At 43.2% G+C, this 21,987-nt stretch overlaps 1 protein-coding gene across 1 annotated transcript in view; it reads left to right on the top strand.

The window, feature by feature from the left end:
* AGK (acylglycerol kinase) overlaps nt 1-17,647 on the top strand; it is a 95,716-nt gene extending 78,069 nt beyond the window's left edge. Inside the window, exons 12-16 of the mRNA XM_055421392.2 lie at nt 2,750-2,897; nt 3,333-3,427; nt 12,953-13,023; nt 15,200-15,284; nt 16,576-17,647. Of these exons, the coding sequence (XP_055277367.2) occupies nt 2,750-2,897; nt 3,333-3,427; nt 12,953-13,023; nt 15,200-15,284; nt 16,576-16,713 (537 nt within the window). The 3' untranslated portion in view covers nt 16,714-17,647. The remainder of the gene's footprint in view (nt 1-2,749; nt 2,898-3,332; nt 3,428-12,952; nt 13,024-15,199; nt 15,285-16,575) is intronic.
* The last annotated feature ends 4,340 nt before the right edge of the window (nt 17,648-21,987 follow it).

Consider the following 21,987-nt stretch of genomic DNA (forward strand, 5'->3'; position numbering starts at 1 on the left):
AGACCACCTGACCTGCCTCTTGAGAAACCTGTATGCAGGTCAGGAAGCAACAGTTAGAACTGGACATGGAACAACAGACTGGTTCCAAATAGGAAAAGGAGTACGTCAAGGCTGTATATTGTCACCCTGCTTATTTAACTTATATGCAGAGTACATCATGAGGAATGCTGGGCTGGAAGAAGCACAAGCTGGAATCAAGATTGCCGGGAGAAATATCAATAACCTCAGATATGCAGATGACACCACCCTTATGGCAGAAAGTGAAGAGGAACTCAGGCCTCTTGATGAAAGTGAAAGAGGAGAGTGAAAAGGTTGGCTTGAAGCTCAACATTCAGAAAACGAAGATCATGGCACCTGGTCCCATCACTTCATGGGAAATAGATGGAAAAACAGTGGAAACAGTGTCAGACTTTATTTTGGGGGGCTCCAAAATCACTGCGGATGCTGATTGCAGCCATGAAATTAAAAGACGCTTACTCCTTGGAAGGAAAGTTATGACCAACCTTGATAGTATATTAAAAAGCAGAGACATTACTTTGCCAACCAAGGTCCGTCTAGTCAAGGCTATGGTTTTTCCCGTGGTCATGTATGGATGTGAGAGTTGGACTGTGAAGAAAGCTGATCGCCGAAGAATTGATGCTTTTGAACTGTGGTCTTGGAGAAGATTCTTGAGAGTCCCTTGGACTGCAAGGAGATCCAACCAGTCCATTCTAGAGGAGATCAATCCTGGGTGTTCATTGGAAGGACTGATGCTAGAGCTGAAACTCCAATACTTTGGCCACCTCATGTGATGAGTTGACTCACTGGAAAAGACTGATGCTGGGAGGGATTGGGGGCGGGAGGAGAAGGGGACGACAGAGAATGAGATGGCTGGATGGCATCACCGACTCAATGGACGTGAGTTTGAGTGAACTCCGGGAGTTGGTGATGGACAGGGAGGCCTGGCGTGCTGTGATTCATGGGGTCGCAAAGAGTCGGTCACGACTGAGCGACTGAACTGAACTGAAAAACTGGAGGCAGCAGAGCCACTCCTTTAAGAAACTCGACTTTGAAGGAGAGGAGATTAAAAATAGCAGAAGGTACTGAGAAATACGGGTCAGTGGAACACTCTGTTTTGTTTTTTTTTTTAATTAGAGAGCTGTTCCTGTGTTTTCTCCCTGAAGCAAAAGTAAAAGCGAATGGGAGGAGAAGAGAGAAAGGGCACAGAAAACATGACTGACTCGGCCAAGTCCGTGAGCAAGTGGAAGGGAGTGGATCAGAGCCCTGGACTAGCCTTGGATGGGGGAGGGACACCTTTTTCCTTGAGACAGGAGAGCAATAAAACAGGTCCAGATGAAAACACATTTATAAAGAGGTGAGGCAGTTCTCCCTGATGTCCTTGTATTCTTTCTGAATGGTAGGAAGCAAGGTGATCTTTTGAAAGTGAGGTGGGTGGGGAATTTGGAAGAAGGATGAAAATAGGAAGGTTTAGAAAGATTATCAAGTGACATAAAAGACCTTAGACCAAGAACTTGTTGTGATGTGGATATGTTCACTTGGCTGGTTGTTTTCCCTATGTCATTACTGAGCAGGAGTGCCCCATCTCCTGCTCTGATAATATTGAGCCACAATGTAGAAGTCCAGACACCTAGTGACAGATTGATCGAAAACTGAGGCTTTTCAGGGTACCTGTTCGAGAAGGAAGATACAAGGGCCACAAGTGGTAGAAGGATGATGTAAAATCCACTGTTCACCTGGTTGGTGCTGAGGATAGCTGGAGAGGCCAGGAGCTAGGATTCTCTGAGAGCCTGGTGTGGTTAGAGTCTTCAGGGGCCCGCAGTTCATAGCCCTCTCTTCCTCCTCTGACTTTGAACCAAGTTATGAAAACAAAACGCAGAAACAAAGCAGATGGAAATTGACATACCGGCTTTATCAATGTCAGCAGGAGTGAAGGACACAGCGTGGATACGTGGTCACAATCTGATTTCCTCACAGTCCAAATTGAATTTCTCCCCTTAAAAGATCTCCATCAGGACAGAGACTGCTAAGTAAGGCCCCTGCATGAGGCACCATGGATGTGTAACTCCGCAGGACTCTGATCACTTCCGGAGAAAGAAGAGAAGAGGTTGGGTCTTTCTGGACTTGGGAGGAGTAAGAGATGGAGTGAGAGAAGTCAGAATTAATTGTTACTCTTTTGTAATTCACCACGTGGAAACTTGAGAACAGGGGAGTACACCCTGAGGGCCGCTGGGCACAAAATTATCAACTAGAAGAATAAGGGAAGTGATTAGATAGTGGGATACCAGGGCTTTAGACTTCTAAGATGGAGTAGTTCTGGGTACTGATAAGGACCAGGATGTGGCCGTGGAAATGGGTTGCTATGTAGGTTGGAGGCAGTGTCAAGGACTGAGAGGCTAGGGTATTATTTTAATAATCCTTGAGGACACTGATGAGACCTAGGATGGTACTGGACTCGGGATGCCAGGAAGAAGACAGATCTGGAGTGTGAGAATGATGGCCTTTGAAGCAGGAATGAGAAACCTTGGGCTGGATTTCGAGGCCAGACCCATGTGGCCTCTGAGTGGAACATGCTTCCCGAAGTGAAGGAAGTATGTGATGCAACTAGATTTCCTCAGTCTCATGTTTGTGTCACCATCTCTAAATGAATGATAAATTTATTATGGTGTGATTCTATGCTTGTTCATATTGAGAAACTCCAAGAGTTTGTAATTGTGTTGCACGATAAACGTTTTTTTCCCTTCATTGAAAGGAATGGCCTCAGACTCATCAAGCCTCGATCTCGTACACGGGACCTACAGAGAGACCTCCCAGTGGAGCAGAAGAGCCCCCGCCCCGGCCCTCTTTGTATAGGAGAATATTACGGAGGCTCGCGTCCTATTGGGCACAACCGCAGGGAGGTGAGCCTGGGGACTGGAGATTGGAAAGCCCTGGGCAGCTCAGGACTGCCTGAGGCAGACCCCACACCAGTGTCAGACCCTTCCAGAGTGGGGGAGACCTGAGCTCAGCCCTCGGTATGCACAGCGCAGGCCCAGCAGCAGCAACGTCCCGTGAGTGGGGACAGCCTGTGTCATTGCTGACTCCCAGTGACTCCCTCTTTCTCTCGCCAGCCTTTGTTACTGTAGCTGCTTTTGTTGGGATGTCTCAGGCCTAGAGATTCCATTTTGAGCCTGGCTCTTTATCCCGTGTATGAAAAGTATGAGATAAAGAAAATTAAGCCTGGGAGTCCACAGACAGGCTTGGGAGGCCATCTGAGCCGCTGGCAGCTGGCCGTGGGTGGCAGTGCTGAAATGTTCGTGGGAGATAACTGACATGTATCGTATGCATTCACACAGCCCCGCGAGAGGTGAACCCAGAGGTCTGGAAGGAAGTGCAGTTGTCCACCCTTGAACTGTCCATCACAACCCGGAACAGTCAGCTTGACCTGGCAGTAAGTGGGCTTTCTTTTTTTTTTAATTAGAAAAGCATTTCGGGAAAGTGACAAAGGCTACAAAGGCTGCACACTCTTCTAGTAACGTGGTGTTTTTATTTTTACCCTGTGGGGAGTGAGAGGGGTCAGGAACAAGAGGATGTGGGATGCCTTTGAGGAATAATAGCATGAGAAGAAACAGCTGAGTGAAGTGCCTAAAAGCTTATGGAGCTCTGGTCAAGTGTCTGTCACCAAGCTTTGTGCCTTGAGAGAACTAAGGGCAAAGGGCCTTTAGGAGTGGAGTTAGTCTACTCCTGTTTGTCATAGGAATCAAAAGTTGCAGAACTTTTACTTGAGTAAACATCTGTTATTTTTGTGACTGTATTAAATATATAGATTTAGATCTCCAGGGAAGAAAACTATATATCTATATATACACACACACACATATCTATATTTACATATTTTGAATTGACATGGACATCCAATATAGTAGCCACAGTCACAGGTAGCTGTTTAAATTAATTACAAAATAAAATTTAAAACTCACTTCTCCTGCTACATGTCAAGTGCCATATGTGGCTAGTAGCTACCATATTGGAAAGCACAAATATAAAATATTTCCACAGTGCAGGGAGTTCTCCTGGAGAGTGCTGATACAGACAATAATGCTAAAAAATATTCTGAAATAAATCAGAGGCTAGCAAACTGGTCTGCTACCTGTTTTACTACAGCCTGCAAGCCAGGAATTGATTTTAAGCTTTTAAATGGTTGGAATAAAGTAAAAAAAGGAATATTTTGTGATAGGTGAAAGGTATACGGAACTCAAGTTTCTGGAACAGAGCTGTGTTCATCCATATCCACGTTGTCTGTGGCCACTCTTGTGCTGCAGTGGCAGATCCGAGTCATTGTAACAGAGACTGAATGGCCCAGAAGCCTAAAACCTTCACTCTGACCATCCGCAGTAAAGGTTTACTGACCCCTGGTCTAGAGGAAACCTTAGCAGTTCATGTTAATGAAGATGCCAGCAGGAAGGTTATTCTTAACCATGGACCAATACTGTGTTTAACTTTTGAGTAAATCAGAGTAGTCTGTCCACAGTTGACCTGGTCAGTCTGAAAATTGGCACATGGAATTGAGTGTACGAATGCAGTATGGTTAGTAAGGGACAGAAGTGCAGCGGGAAGTTTGATTCCAGTATTAATATTCAGAGTGTAAAACTAATGCATGTCTGTTGTATAACATTTGGATCACATAGCTCTTTTCACCTTCTAAATTGATTCCAGTTGGATTAAAAGGTTAAATGTTAAAAAACAAAACACAACTATGAAAGTACTAGAGTGAAATCTTAAGTGATTATCAATATAAACTTGGGAGGACAAGACTAAACCTGGCACCTGAGGCAAACGTCATATTGACGCATTTGTGTACTTCTAATAAAAAAAGAAATAAAAATTTTCATGAAAATTGGGGAAAATATTAGAATGTGATAGACCCAGAATTAATAGCTTTCCTTTATATTAAACTGTTATACTGATCAATAACAGATGGGCAAAGGATTCATATAAACAGAGGCAGAGGACAAAAACAGAAATTCACAAAGAAAGTAAACATAAAAATGGCTGATATTTACTACAAGATAAGCACTGTCCTAAGAATTTTACATAGTGTCAGCGCGTGTATTCATCATAACTGTACTATCAGGAGGGTATAATGTCTATCTTAATTTCATAAGTAAAGGAAAAAATGCTTAATATCAAAGAAATACAAATTAAAATCACAAATATTGAATGGCTGTAAATTAAAAATCATGCTAGTTTTCAGTGTGGGTGGGGAAATGGGCCGTCAGGTATTATTGGAGGGAAGAGAGCTTGGAACACCTTCTCCATGGCATTGTGGCAGTATATATGAAGCATCTGAAATACGAGCATACCACTGGCCCTGTTAAGCATATTTCTAAAAATTTATCCATCAAACATAATCAGATGACATATAAAGACCATCCGTTATTTCTTACATAATGGGATTCTGGAAATGTTGGTGAAAGTGAATGTATTAAGGTTAAAAACTACTCTGTTAGAGAGATAAGATTTCTAATTATGCATTTCCTTTATACCCCGTCTCTGATGATATGTATTTCCAGTGTTTTGTTCATGTTCTGTAACCTTGTTCTTTGCTCTGATGATTGAATACCAGTGAATGGATTGAGTTCAGCAAGTAGGTGATTGTGGCTCGAGATTAGCTGCATTCAGAACGCCAAAAGCTTTTTATCTTTGTGCCAATTATAAAAGTATATGATCCTGTGCTGCTTATCACTGGCAGCAGCACATTCATTTTCTTTTATTCCAAACTTCTTTGTAAAAATAAAAGCGAATGCAATAAAATATTCAAAGACAATGAAGCTGCCATGTAATAGCTCAAAATGTTCATTTATCATTTAAAAAACAAGTCCATTCAGAGTCTGAAAGAAGCTTTAGGGGTGTGGAATGATTGAAAATTAGGATCTCTTGTAGAGCTATGTTCACTGTATTTATCATGGCAAAATACATGAAACAAAACTAATCAGGCAACTAATTAAATAAATTTTGATGTGTTTAGTTACTCAGTCATGTCCAACTCTGTGCAACCCCATGGATTGTAGCCCCTGGGCTCCTCTGACCATGGAATTTGAATATTGGAGTAGGTTACTACTTCCTACTCCAATAGATTTTGGTACATGTATTTAAAATGTTCTCTACCAACATGGAAAGATGTACGTTGTATATTTAAATGAAAAACCAGGTTAATATGATTTGCCTCAAATGATTCCATATATGTGTTAAAAAGAAATACTCCCACTTCTACTTGAGTTTTGTGAATGATAGAGTTCAATTCTTTCAGTCGCTCAGTTGTTTCCAACTCTTTGCGACCCCATGAACCACACAGCACGCCAGGCCTCCCTATCCATCACCAACTCCTGGAGTCCACCCAAACCCATGTCCATCGAGTCGGTGATGCCATCCAACCATCTCATCCTCTGTCGTCCCCTTCTCCTCCTGCCCTCAATCTTTCCCAGCATCAGGGTCTTTTCCAATGAGTCAGCTCTTCGCATCAGGTGGCCAAAGTATTGGAGGTGCAGCTTCAAAATCAGTCCTACAATAAACACCTAGGACTGATCTCCTTTAGAATGGACTGGTTGGATCTCCTTGGAGTCCAAGGGACTCTCAAGAGTCTTCTCCAACACCACAGTTCAAAAGCATCAATTCTTCTGTGCTCAGCTTTCTTTATAGTCCAACTCTCACATCCATACAGGACCACTGGAAAAACCATAGCTTTAACTAGACAGACCTTTGTTGGCAAAGTAATGTCTCTGCTTTTTAATATGCTATCTAGGGTGGTCATAACTTTCCTTCCAAGGAGTAAGCGTCTTTTAATTTCATGGTTGCAGTCACCATCTGCAGTGATTTTGGAGCCCAGAAAAATAAATTCAGCCACTGTTTCCCCATCTATTTGCCATGAGGTGATGGGACCAGATGATGCCATGATCTTAGTTTTCTGAATGTTGAGCTTTAAGCCAACTTTTTCACTCTCCTCTTTCACTTTCATCAAGAGGCTCTTTAGTTCTTCTTCACTTTCTGCCATAAGGGTAGTGTCATCTGCATATCTGAGGTTATTGATATTTCTCCCAGCAATCTTGATTCCAGGTTGTGCTTCTTCCAGCCCAGCGTTTCTCATGATGTATTTTGCATGTAAGTTAAATAAGCAGGGTGACAATATACAGCCTTGATGTAGTCCTTTTCCTATTTGGAACCAGTCTGTTGTTCCATGTACAGTTCTAACTGTTGCTTCTTGACCTGCATACAGGTTTCTCAAGAGTAGGTCAGGTGGTCTGGTATTCCCATCTTTTTAAGAATTTTCCACAGTTTATTGTGATCCACACAGTCAAAGGCTTTGGCATAGTCATTAAAGGAGAAATAGATGTTTTTCTGGAACTGTCTTGCTTTTTCCATAATCCAGCAGATGTTGGCAATCTGATCTCTGGTTCCTCTGCCTTTTCTAAATCCAGCTTGAACATCCGGAAGTTCACGGTTCACGTACTGCTGAAGCCTGGCTTGGAGAATTTCCAGCATGACTTTACTAGCGTGTGAGATGAGTGCAATTGTGCGGTAGTTTGAGCATTCTTTGGCATTGCCTTTCTTTGGGATTGGAATGAAAACTGACCTTTTCCAGTCCTGTGGCCACTGCGAGTTTTCCGAATTTGCTGGCATATTGAGTTCAGCACTTTCACAGCATCATCTTTCAGGATTTGAAATAGCTCAACTGGAATTCCATCACCTCCCCTAGCTTTATTTGTAGTGATGCTTTGTAAGGCCCACTTGACTTCACATTCCAGGATGTCTGGCTTTAGGTGAGTGATCACACCACTGTGATTATCTGGGTCGTGAAGATCTTTTTTGTACAGTTCTTCTGTGTATTCCTGCCACCTCTTCTTAATATCTTCTGCTTCTGTTAGGTCCATACCATTTCTGTCCTTTATTGTGCCCATCTTTGCATGAAATGTTCCCTTGGAATCTCTAATTTTCTTGACTAGATCGCTAGTCTTTCCCACTCTATTGTTTTCCTCTATTTCTTTGCATTGATCTCTGAGGAAGGCTTTCTTTTCGCTCCTTGGCTGTTCTTTGAAACTCTGCATTCAAATGGGAATATCTTTCCTTTTCTCCTTGCTTTTCGCTTCCCTTCTTTTCACAGCTATTTGTAAGGCCTTCTCAGACAGCCATTTTGCTTGTTTGCATTTCTTTTCCATGGGGATCGTCTTGGTCCCTATCCCCTGTACAATGTCACGAACCTCCGTCCAGAGTTCATCAGGCACTCTATCAGATCTAGTCCCTTAAACCTGTTTCTCACTTCCACTGTATAATCATAAGGGATTGGATTTAGGTCATATCTGAATGGTCTAGTGGTTTTCTCCGCTTTCTTCAATTCCAGTCTGAATTTGGCAATAAGGATTTCATGATCCAAGCCACAGTCAGCTCCTGGTATTGTTTTTGCTGACTGTATAGAGCTTCTCCATCTTTGGCTGCAAAGAATATAATCAATCTGATTTCATTATCGACCATCTGGTAATGTCCATGTGTAGAGTCTTCTCTTGTGTTATTGGAAGAGGGTGTTTGCTATGACCAGTGCGTTCTCTTGGCAGAACTCTATTAGCCTTTGCCCTGCTTCATTCTGTACTCCAAGGCCAAATTTGCCTATTACTCCAGGTGTTTCTTGACTTCCTATGTTTGCATTCCAGTCCCCTGTAATGAAAAGGACATCTTTTTTTGGTGTTAGCTCTAGAAGGTCTTTTAGGTCTTCATAGAACTGTTCAACTTCAGCTTCTTTAACGTTACTGTTCAGGGCATAGACTTGGATTACCGTGATATTGAATGGTTTGCCTTGGAAATGAACATCAGAGGTTAGGAGCAGCGGCTGTGCTTTGCTGGAGCAGCCGTGAAGAGAGACCCCACATCCTAGGTAAGAGAAACCCAAGTAAGACGGTAGGCACTGAGAGAGGCCATCAGAGGGCAGAGAGACTGAAACCACAATCACAGACAACTAGCCACTCTGATCACACGGAGCACAGCCCTGTCTAACTCAGTGAAACTGAGCCATGCCTTGTGGGGCCACCTAAGACGGACAGGTCATGGTGGAGAGGTCTGACAGAATGTGGTCCACTGGAGAAGGGAATGGCAAACCACTTCAGTATTCTTGCCTTGAGAACCCCATGAACAGTATGAAAAGGCAAAAAGATAGGACACTGAAAGATGAACTCCCCAGGTTGGTAGGTGCCCAGTATGCTACTGGAGATCAGGGGAGAAATAACTCCAGAAAGAATGAAGGGATGGAGCAAAGCAAAAACAACACCCAGTTGTGAATGGGACTGGTGATGGAAGCAGGGTCCGATGCTGTAAAGAGCAATATTGTATAGGAACCTGAAATGTTAGGTCCATGAATCAAGGCAAATTGGAAGTGATCAAACAGGAGATGGCCAGAGTGAACGTAGACATTCTAGGAATCAGTGAACTAAAATGGACTGGAATGGGTGAATTTAACTCTGATGACCATTATATCTACTACTGTGGGCAGGAATCCCTTAGAAGAAATGGAGTATCATGGTCAACAAAACAGTCCTAAATGCAGTACTTGGATGCAATCTCAAACATGAGAGAATGATCTCTGTTCATTTCCAAGGCAAACCATTCAATGTCACGGTAATGATAGAGGATAAAGGTCTAATTTTATCTTCCTTCCATATAGAAAGCCAGTTGTCCAGGCATCATTTATTGAAATGTGCCCCCCCCAACTGATCTGCGTAAACCTGTCATACATCAAGAATTTGTATACGTGGACTTGCTCCTAAGTCTACTCTGTTGCTTTATTTTTTTATATTTGTACTAGTACTATGCTTGTCTTAATTATTAGTTTTAGAGTAAGTCCCTCTGTTTTTCTTCTTAAAGGGTTTCTTGGCTATTCTTGGCTCTTTGACTTCTATAAATCTCTTAGAATGTTTAAGTTCTACATAAATATCTGTTATATAATCGATCAGGATTCCATTGAACCTGTAGATCAGTTTGAGGAGAAATGACATTTTCTACAACATTGACTCTTCTGTCATATAAACATGGCATATCTCTCCATTTATTTAGGCTTTTAATGTCTTTCAGTGAAGTTTTATAGTTTTCTTTAACATTTTGTCTTGCTGAGTAGGTTCCTGGTTATCTTAATTTTTGACATTGTTGTAAATAGTGTCTTTTAAAATTTCATTTTTTAACTGATTTAGTAGATGGTCATGTAATTGATTTTTTTATATTGCTGCTGTATCAGCAACCTACAATTCTAAGCATGTTTATGGATTCCTTTAGATTTTCAATAGATTCAGTCATACCAACTGCAAATGGTGCAGTTGATACGATTTTTTTCCTTTCAAATACTTAACCTTATAACCATTTGCCTTGTCACATTGGCTAGGACCTCAGTACTGGGTTGAACAGAAGCAGTATTGGCAGGAGTCCTTATCTCATTCCTAATTTAGAGAAAAAGGCTTTACTGCTTCATTCTTGAATTTGATGGGTTTTTTTTTTTTTTTAATAGATAGCCTTTATCAGATCAAGGAAATTCCCTTCCATTCCTATCCTAGTTTGCCAAGAGTTTTTATCATGAGTGGTTGTATAGTTTTATCAAGTACCTTTTCAGTCACTACTAAGATAAGGCTTTCTCACTGAATCTGTCGTATTACAGTACATTGGTTTCCACACTTGGACGCTTTACAAAAGTCAAATCCTAGACTCGTATATATATCCACTTACCCTCTTGATGTCTAATATACATTTCAGTCTTGGCATGTCCTGAGCTCCTGATCTTCCCTCCCACCCCTTGAAAACTGCCTTATTCTCACTCTTCCTCCAGCACAGCTGGTTGTAATTCCATTCTTTTAGTTGTTCAGACCAAATGTCTTGGATCCTCCTTGTCCACACCTGAAACCTCCGAGGAAATCCTAGTGGCCGCTCCTTCTGTTAATGAATATTGCCGGCACATCACAGTCTCCACTGCCAACTGTTCCAAGCCAGGGTCCCATTTTAGCCCAGTTATTACAATAGGTTCCTAAGTGGTCTCCCTGCCCTTTTCCCTCTCCTCTAAACACAGTGTCCAGAGAGATCCTTAAAAAAAAACCCACATCATATTTCTCTGCTTAAGACCTTCCAGTGGCGTTTTGCTTCACTCAGCCTAGCGGCCAGCTTCCTTGTAGGGCTGTCCAGTGTCTGTCCTCTCTGATTTCTCCTCCTCTTGTCTCCTTTTCCCACTCTGCTCCAGCCGTTCCGGCTCCGTGCTGTTGTTTCCCATGTCAAACCTGCTCCCACTGGAGGCCCCTGCCCTGCCAGTATCCTTTGTGTGGATTGCACGTCCCCAGTGATTCTCAAAGTGTGGGCCTTAGATCAGCAGCAGTAGCATCGCTTGGGACTTTTTAACAATGAAGGTTCTTGGGACCCACCCCAGATCTATTGAACCATAAGCTCTGAGAATGGAGCCGAGTCTGAATTTAACAGCCACCCTGGTGATGGTTCTTAAAGGTTGCCCTGGGTTTCCACAGTTCCTCCACCTTCGTCAGGTGTCTGCTTAGAGGTTACCTCGTCGATGAGGCATACCTGGACTCCTCTTTAAAAATGTCACCAACATCACCTTTTATCTCACTTTTATAATGTACTCATAATATTTCTAATATACTCTATACCATTTATGCTAATATACATACTCTCCAGCTTACTATTTTTATACTGATATACTCTGGCATACTTCTAATATATGTGATCATTTATTATTTTATTATGGTTGTGTTTTGTTCATCCCTTTCACTGTCTCTGGTAGAATGTAGGTTCTTTGTAGGCAGAAATGTTCGTGTTTCTTGTTCATTGAGGGGACCCTAGCACTTAGAAAAGTTCATGGTACAAAGATGACAATAAGTTGTTTAGTAAGAGGTGACCTTAGAGCAGAGTTATCCCTCTGTGTTTTGTAATTCTTGGTTGAGATGTAAAGTTGTGCTTTGGTTGAGCCCTTTAATCTTGGGCAAAGGCTGACAGCTTGCAGAGGCCTGGGGATGACCCTGGGGCTATGAATTTTGAACCTTTCCAAAAAGAACAAAATTCTATTTGAAGCAGACCCAGAAGGATCGGGATTGATTTATAGAGGGCCAGGTTGTATTGCTCGCTACCAACTGGTAGTAAATTTCAGGGGTGGCCAAAGAACCGAGTCTGTTTTTTTATAGCCACCTCCTTGTAGCTTAGTTCTTCCAGAACATTCTGTGGTTGGGAATGCAGCGTTTTAAAGACATTTGTTGTTGTTTAGTCACTGAGTCATGTCCCACCCTTTTTGCGACCCCTTGGACTGTAGCCTACCAGGATCCTCTGTCCATGGGATTTCCCAGGCAAGAATACTGGAGAGGGTTGCCATTTCCTCCTTCAAGGGATCTTCCCAACCCAGGGATTGAACCCACAACTCCTGCATTAAAAACACTTCCATTCCACAGCATAAATGGATTACTGCTCTTCAACTCTGGTCACTCACTAAGTCTGCATATAGAGAGTTTAAAAAAAAAAATCCAGCTACTTCTCCACACCAAGAAGCTGATCAAGCTGGTATGGTGTGATGCTGACTTACAGTGAGGATGGAGACTTGCTGGGAGAGAGGCTTGCCAAGGAGGGGACCCTCGAGACTGTAACAATTGTGATTATATGCAAGCAACAGAACTTGACCAACCTCCAAACCTGAGTTTTTACCTAACTTATGTATATAGTAAAAAAAAAAAAAAAAAAGCAATCAATGGCAATGAATTTTATTGTATGTAAATTATGCTTCGATAAAGATCTTAATGTAAAAAGAAAGAAGGACTGAAAATATACTCAGGATTAAGTCATTGAAAGTCAAGTCCCTTCTGTAATACACAGCTCCAGCCATGACCTTCCAAGGCTAAGAGGGCAACAGGGTCCATAGGCAAAATTCAGAGCATTAACGTTAGATTTCCTAACTTCTCAGAGCAAGGAAGACTTTATGAACATCTGCATGGAACCCACCACCGTCAGCAAAGGAGACTTCATCACTATAGGGTAAGTGAACTGGGGTTTGTAGGCAGTGAGGCTTTAAGTGGTTTGTATTCTCAGACTTTACCCATCCGAGCACCCACAAAGTCCAGGCAGAGATCTCACTGAAGACTTGCGTGGTTTGGGAACTGTAGCACCCTTTTGTTTTTTGGGTTGGCATGAGTAGTACATGTCTCCTAGTTTGGCCTTCCCCTTGCATTTTGGGAAGATCAGAGTTCGGGAGCTGTCTTGGTCTTTTGACTGAAATGACAGGAGTCAGTGTAGCATGGTATCCTGCCCAGAATTTTGGCCTCAGGGTCAGAGCTACTGGGTACAGATCTTGACTTTGCCACTCACTGGCCTCATGATCCTTTACCTTCCCTGAGTCCTGGAGTGGAGTAATATAATTGCTTCTCTCTCTCAGGGTTGTTTTTGAGTCTCATATGAGGGACTGTGTGGGCAAAATCTCTATCAGCATGAAGTACCATCAGTTACCATTCATGTCAGCTCACTTTGCCTCTTCCCAGGGCATTAATGAAAAGGTATTGAGTACCTTGGACATTGTCCAGACTTTTTTCCCTTTTCCACTACAAAATACCCTCCCAAGTCCTGTCTGATTTGTTAAGCCGTATCTCTGCCAGAGTTTTATTCGTTAAGGATGCTCTCAGCCTTCCTCCAGACTTCAGAGCAACTGAGAAGGCTGTGTGTTACCATGCCAACTGGAATCTGCTCCATTTTTTCCTGAACTCTGTCTCAGAGCTCCCTCTCGCGCCCACGTAAGGATTACACATTGCTGCTGCAGTGGCCGGGTCTCCATGGCTACCTCATTCTCTGTGCCCGCACCGGCAGCACAGTGTCTTTGCTCAGTTTGTGGTGTTCTCGCCTTGGGTACCAATTCTTCAGATGCTGAATAGCTGCTTCTGCAGCCTTTGATTTACTTGCTGTAACTATAGTAAAAGGGAGAAAGGGAAAAAGTCTTTCTTCTCCTAGGAAGGGTCCAGAAGCTACACAGTGCCCCACAAGCCTGTGGGACCAGCTATATTCGAATCTCCTTCATGATGCTGACATCCAAGACCAGAAAGAAAAACTGATGATATTGCTTAAATCAGATGAAGTCATTGTGGTGCACATGGTTGCTGTCTGATCTGCAGCAGCAGCAATAACATAGTTTCCTTTTGGTCTCTACGGGAAGTGAAATCAAGTCATGTCTGCTTCCTCTCAGTATCTGATTAGAACACTGTAAAGTTGCTTTAGAAAACCAATGATGTTTAATCGAAAGAATTACTATTGTTAATTAATGATAAAGTGAAGTGAAAGTCGCTCAGTCATGTCCTACTCTGCAACCCCATGGGCTATATATAGTCCATGGAATTACTATACAGTCCATGGAATTCTCCAGGCCAGAATACTGGAGTGGGTAGCCTTTCCCTTCTCCAGGGGATCTTCCCAACCCAGGGTTTGAACCCAGGTCTCCAGCATTGCAGGTGGATTCTTTACCAGCTGAGGTACCAGGAAGCCCAAGAATACTGGAGTGGGTAGCCTGTCCCTTCTCCATCAATTAGTGATAAAGATGGACTGATTTTCTAAGATTAGCTTTTACCCATTTCCCACTGACTCTGACTAGCTGCAGGGTATATATACATGAGGGAGGGAGGGTGTGTGTGTGTGTGTGTATATAGAGTTTTATTCCAAAGCCATGTAGTCAAGGTCAAGATGCAGTATTCTAAGTAGACTATCAATACGGAGAATCATACAAAAGCTGCTAAGGTTGGTTGTTCATATAAATCCATCTAGTTTAAATTAGAATAAAAAATTTTCTCTTTCAAATAACAGACTCACAGGAAGTACCAAATATCAAAAATTTAATACTTTTTTCTATTTAATTTCATTTCAATTTCTAAACTTGGGATTTTTAAATAGCTCAAGAATTAGGTATACATGGAATTACTTAAAGATCAGTTGAGAGAAAAATCAGTCTTCATGCACAATTTTCTGCAATAAATAAAACTTCTCAATCTGGAATGTATCTCAACACTAAGCAAGAAGCACTGGGGAAAAAATTATTCACAGAACCCCATGGTTCAAGAGACCGTGAGTCCATGTATTTGATTCTACCCAAAGACATGCAGAACTTGCTTTGCTCTGGCAGTCGAATGCAGTTGCCAGCCCTGGTTTCCATGGTTGCTTTTTCCTGTACCAACAGAAGTAAAAAGGTGAGAGACCCCAAGCTGCATCTTGAGGGCACCGAGTGTCTCCAAGCCAGCCGCTGCACTTTGCTTCTTCCAGAGGTGAGCAGGGGTGAGCTGCCCCACAGCGTGTGGTCTTTTCCTCTTTGATCTTCTTGTTTTTTTCCTCCCTCCTTCTTATTAACAGACCCTTCCTTAGGTACCTCATACATGCTGAGTGCTGTGCCAGGCTCTGGGTTATATTAAGGGAGACCTGAAAAGATGGCAGAAAAGCCCCTTCTGAGTCATGAGTTTAGAGTTTGGCTCCTGAAGACTTCCAGTGTTGTCAAGCCAAGGTTCTGTAAAGTGATCCTTCAGCCTCCTGAGCTTTTATTTTTCTGAATGTAAATTATGTGAATGGTTACTATAACAACCCACAGAATTCTCCAGTTTGCAAATGTTCATAGTGAAGTCTAGCTTCACATTTTAAAAAAACGATCTGGAAGTGTTTTCAGGATGGCAGTAAATATTTCTGTACTAGGAAATGCCAGGCTATGTGGAATAACCTATAAGGGGCGGGGGGGGGGAGTTACTACAGATGGCCTCTGAAGACTTGGATGTTAAACTAAGGTGGTCAAAAAGGACTGTAGGTAAAACAGAAGGTGTCCCCACAGTGGCTGATACCATAGTTTCAACACAGCAAATGTTGAATTAAATGCAAGAGTTATGAAGGGTTTCCTAGAATTTGTAATATTAATGGTGCTATACCTTAGGTGTAAAGGTGAGCGAGTCCTAAAGAACAACCATGAAAATAATCAAGTGGCTGTAATGGCTTTCCTAAGAGAACTGACTGTGTTGCTCACTTTTCATTTGTGTGAGATTAGGGCCGAGAAGGACATACACATCGTATGTGAATTCCTTAAAGATATGACAGGACCCGTCTTTCAATAAGCATTTGAAAATGATAACCTTGTTTCACAAATCCCAAAATACTATGGGAGGAGGCAGAGGCCACTTAAACCTTTTTCTTGGTGGTGAAGTGAGGTGAAAGTCGCTCAATCATGTCCGACTTTCTGTGACCGCATGGACTATACAGTCCCTGGAATTCTCCAGGCCAGAATACTGGAGTGGGTAGCCTTTCCCTTCTCCAGAGGATCTTCCCAACCCAGGGATTGAATCCAGGTCTCCTGCATTGCAGGCGGATTCTTTACCAACCGAGCTATGCGGGAAGCCCCCCTGTTTCCAGAACCAGCCCTGTGTCTGACACAGGCACTGCAATCTCTTTTTAAAGAACATTAAGCTAAATCCCTAACAGCCTGCCCGAATGCTCAGAGTGAGGACGAATCCCAGCCAGGTGTGGGCTCGAGCTGTTCTGAGTCCTCTTCCCCCACCCCTCCACCCCTCCTCCGCACAGGGCACAGGGGGCGCCTTCAGCATCGACAGTGAGGAGTACGAAGCGATGCCCGTGGAGGTGAAGCTGCTCCCCAGGAAACTGCAGTTCTTCTGTGACCCTCGCAAGAGGGAGCAGCTGCTGCAGAGCCCGGCCCAGTGAGCGGGCGGCAGGTGGGCGCCCGAGACTGCACTTTAGGCCACCCCGGGACCAAAAGGGAACCGAGGCCTCCCTGTCCCCCGCAGTGTTGTCAGAGGACCCCCAAGGGCCAGTTCACGGCAAGTAGCACCCCTCCCCCACGCCCCTCTCAGTGTTTCCCAGCTTTGCAGCCAGCTTCCCAGCAGCGCATGCTCGACTCCGCTGTGATGGCCCGGTCCCTCCTGAAGACCACTTTTCCTAAGATTAGTTCCAGAAATCCCCACCCGCAGTGGCCAGAGAGCACTCGGCCTCGACAGCGCCCCTGGTGGGGAGCAGGATCCTCTCTGCGCTGGGTCCCCGACCGCCCTGGGGCTTCCAGGGAAGCAAGCCGCCTGCTTTCCCGCACTCGGCCTGTTCCCGGGCCCTTCCAGGGGTGCTGCGACTTGGTGAGCTCCGACTCCGCTTCAGTTTACTCTGCCCAAGGGAAAAACTGGGGGAGGTGAGTCCCTCTTCAGCCATGGCTGAAATGCTGTCAGATACTCTTCTCTCCCACCGCCTCCCCTCCACCCCGCAGTCCTGCTTCTGAAATGTCGGTTTGCCCGAGATCCACCTAGGGTGCATGTTGAAAATTGACTTAGTTGGGGCCCAACTCGAATCTAGTAATTCGGTCTGGACGGCGGAGCCCAGGAATCTGCACTTTTTAAAAGGCGGGCCACCCTCCCCAGGTGGTTCTACTGGGAGAGATCCCCCGAGCTGAATGGGATGGTCTTGTAAAGCAGCGGTCCACACACACTGTTATTCTGCTCATGTACGTCCCAAAAGTATTTTGAAAAATCATGTAACCCTTCGCAGTTTTAAGTTGACAGCTAAAATTTTTCATGGGAAGTTAGTTGCCAAAGTACATACTTTCTAGTGTCATGTAAATATTGATATTTTAAAATAAAACTGTTACATCACTCTTAAAGATTTTCAGTGTAATTGAGATACATAGCAATTTGACATTCATCATCCATTTACAAAAATAAACTAGCAAGTTGTTTAGTCATTGAAAAATGTCGATTTTTTCTTATATGTGTATTTCCATACCACTTTCTGCAAAGAATGCTATCATAATGTAATTTTTTATGCTTGAATTTTTTTATTGGAACTATCTTCTTGCCAACAAAAAATAAATGGAAATAACTTTTTTTAGTTCAAGTGCCAATTAACTCAATAAATGTTATAAATTATTGAAATACAATTGATATTATAAATTTTTTAAATTAAAAATTAACGTTTTATTGGAATGCTCTTTATCCTGAGTTGATTTATTGAAAAACACTTTTTTTTGGGTTTAACTCAAGTTTTTGTATTTTTATTTTATATAGTAGTATTGTTGATACAGTGTTGTTTCAAGTAGACAGCAGAGTGATTCAGTCATGCATATATGTGTATCCATTTATTTTTCAATTCTTTTTCCATTAGGTTATAACAGAGTATTGAGCAGAGTTCCCAGCCAACATTAGGTCCTTGTTGGTTATCTGTTGTAAATATAGCAGTGTGTACATGTCGAGCCCAAACTCCTAATCTATCCTCCCCACCCACCTTGCTGGTAACAGTATGTTCTTTGGGTCTGTGTTTTGTAAATAAGTTCATTTGTATTTTCTTAAGTTATTTCATATGATATTTACCTTTCTCTCTTCAGACTTATTTCACTTAGCATGATAATCTCCAGGGCCATCCATGTTGCTGCAAATGGTACTCTTTTATTCTTTTTAACGGGTAATAATTCGACTGTATGTGCCACATCTTCTGTTACGTATTCATCTGCCCACAGACATTTAGGTTGCTTCCATGTCTTGGCTGTGGTAAATAGCACTGCAGTGAGCACTGGGCTGCATGTATCCTTTCCAGCCACGTTTTTCTCCAGATATACGCCCAAGAATGGGATTGCGGAATCACGTGATAAAGTCTCTTAAGGAACCTCCATACTGTTCTCCATAGTGGCTAAACCAGTTTACATTCCCACTGACAGTATAGGAGGGCTCCCTTTTCTCCACACACTCTTCAGCATTTATTATTTGTAGACTTTTTGATGATGGCCATTCTCAGTGGTGTGAGGTGATGTCTTGGTACAGTTTTGATTTGCATTTCTCTATAGTTAGTGATGCTAAGCATCTTTTTAGGTGTTTCTTGGTCATCTGCATGTCTTCTTTTAGGTCTTCTGCCCATTTTTTGAGTCACATGAGCTGTTTATAAATTTTGAAGATTAATCCCTTGCTGTTCACCTCATTTGCAAACATTTTCTTCCGTTTCCGTGGGTAATCTTTGCACTTTGTTTATAGCTTCCCTTCCTCTTCTCTTGTGACTTGATGACTATAGTATTGTGTTTGGTTTCTTTTCTTGTGTGTGGTATCTATTGTAGGTTTTCCTTTTGCCATTACCATGAGGTTTTGATACAGCAGTCTATATATAAATATGATTAAGTTGGTAGTCTTAATTTCTAATGCATTTCCAATATCCTGCATTTGTGCTTTCCTCACAATTTCTGGTTTTGATATATTTGGACTATTTGAATCATTTACTGATGATTTCCTACCTTTACTGTGTGTTTGCCTTTACTGGTAAGCTTTTCCATTTGTAATTTTCCTGTTTCTAGTTGTGGACTTTTCTGCCTAGAGAAGTTCCTTTCGCATTTGTTGCAAAGCTGGTTTGGTGGTGCTGAATTCTCTTAGCTTTTGCTTGTCTGTAAGGCTTTTGATTTCTCTGTCAAATCTGAATAAAGATCTTTGGTGGGTAGAGTATTCCTGGTTGTAGGTTCCCTCTCATCACTTTAAATATATTGTGCCGTTCCCTTTGGCCTGGAGTTTCTGCTGAGAAATCAGCTGCTAACCCTTCCAACCAGTCCATTCTAAAGGAGATCAGTCCTGGGTGTTCATTGGAAGGACTGATGCTAAAGCTGAAACTCCAATACTTTGGCCACCTCATGCGAAGAGTTGACTCACTGGAAAAGAGTATGATGCTAGGAGGGATTGGGGGCAGGAGGAGAAGGGGACGACAGAGAATGAGATGGCTGGATGGCATCACCGACTCGATGGACATGAGTTTGAGTGAACTCCGGGAGTTGGTGATGGACAGGGAGGCCTGGCGTGCTGTGATTCATGGGGTCGCAAAGAGTCGGACACGACTGAGTGACTGAACTGAACTGAACACTCGCAGGCGGGGAGGGGAAGGCTGTGCAGGACCTGGAAAAACATCTTAAGAACCGAGGCCAGTAGAGTAACTGAACTGAACTGAACCTTATGGGAATTCCCTTGTATGTTGTTACATTTCCCTTGTTGATTTTAATATTTTTCTATCTTCAGTTCAGTTCCATTCAGTTGCTCAGTCGTGTCCAACTCTCTGCGACCCCATGAATCACAGCACGCCAGGCCTCCCTGTCCATCACCAACTCCCGGAGTTCACTCAAACTCATGTCCACAGAGTCGGTGATGCCATCCAGCCATCTCATTCTCGGTCGTCCCCTTCTCCTCCTGCTCCCAACCTTTCCCAGCGTCAGAGTCTTTTCCAGTGAGTGAACTCGTCGCATGAGGTGGCCAAAGTATTGCATTTTCAGCTTTAGCATCAGTCCTTCCAATGAACACCCAGGATTGATCTCCCTTAGAATGGACTGGTTGGATCTCCTTGCGGTACAAGGGACTCTCAAGAGTCTTCTCCAACACCACAGTTCAAAAGCATCAATTCTTCGGCGATCAGCTTTCTTCACAGTCCAACTCTCACATCCATACATGACCACGGGAAAAACCATAGCCTTGACTAGATGGACCTTTGTTGGCAAAGTAATATCTCTGCTTTTTAATATATTATCAAGGTTGGTCATAACTTTTCTGTCTTTAATTTTTGTTAATTTGATTACTATTGTCTCGGCATGTTCCTTCTTGGGTTTATCCTGCCTGGGACTCTGTGCTTCCTGGACTTGAGTGACTGTTTGCATGTTAGGGAAGTTTTAAAATATTTTCTTGGGTCCTTTCTCTTCCCCTGTGGGACCCCTATAAGGCGAATGTTGTTGCATTTAATGTTCCAGAGATCTCTTAAATTGTCCTCATTTCTGCTCATTCTTTTCTTCACTATTCTGATCCACGGCAGTGACTTCCACCATTCTGTCTTCCGGCTCATTTATTCTTCTGCGGCATAGATTCTGCCACTGATTCCTGCTAGTGTATTTTTCGTCTCAGTTATTGTATTGTTCATCTTTGTTCTTTAAATCTTTGAGGTCTTTGTTAGGTATTTCTTGTATCTTTCCGATCTGTGCCTCCATTCCTCTCCTGAGATCTTGGCTCATCTTTACTATCATTACTCTGAATTCTCTTTGAGGTAGATTGCCAGTCACCACTTCACCTAGTTGTTCTTCTGGAGCATCTCATTTTGTCTGACTTTCTGTGATTGTGGCTTCCATTCTTCAGGCTGTAGGGTTGTAGTTCTTGCTTCTGCTGTCTGCCCCTGGCAGGTGCAGCTATTTAAGAGGCTTATGCAGGCTTCCTGGTGAGAGAAACTGGTACTTGCCCACAGGTGGGTGGAGCTGGGTCTTGTCCCTCTGGTGGGCAGGGCTATGTGCGGGGCTTTTTTTTTTGGGCAGCTGTTTTCTCAGGATTTTAAGCAGGCTGTCTGCTGCTGAGTGGAGCTGTGCTCCTGCCCCGTTGGTTGGTTGGCTTGAAGTATCCTAGCACTGGCTGTTGGGTGGGGCCAAGTCTTGGTGAGATGGGAGCATCCAAGAGGGCTCACACCAATAAGTGTGCCCTAGAACATCACAACCAGCGTCCTTGTCCCTGCAGTGAGCCACAGCTGCCCCCTGCCTCCACAGGAGACCCTCCAATCCTAGCAGGTAAGTCTGGCCTAATCTCTTATGAGGTCACTGCTTTTTTTCCCTGAATCCTCATGTATGTGAGACTCTGTACCCTCCAAGAGTGGAATTCCTACAGTCAAACCCCACTGGCCTTCAAAGCTGGATTCTCTGGACCCACCTCCTCCTGTCGCCAGACCTCCAGGCTGGGGAGCCCTTTGTGGGGCTCAGAACATTCACTCTTGGGGGAGAACTTCTGTAGTATAATTATTTTCCAGTTTGTGGGTCCTCCACCGGTTCATATGGGATTTGATTTGATCTTGATTGTGCCCCCACCGTCCTACTGTGGCCTCTGGATGTAGGGCATCTTCTTTGGTGGTTCCAGTTTGTGGTCCCCCCAGTTCATATGGGATTTGATCTGATCTTGATTGTGCCCCCACCGTCCTACTGTGGCCTCTGGATGTGGGGCATCTTCTTTT

Source organism: Moschus berezovskii, chromosome 3, assembly GCF_049115385.1.
Source record: "Moschus berezovskii isolate FMDL1 chromosome 3, NW_MosBer_1.0, whole genome shotgun sequence".
Lineage (NCBI taxonomy): Eukaryota > Metazoa > Chordata > Mammalia > Artiodactyla > Moschidae > Moschus > Moschus berezovskii.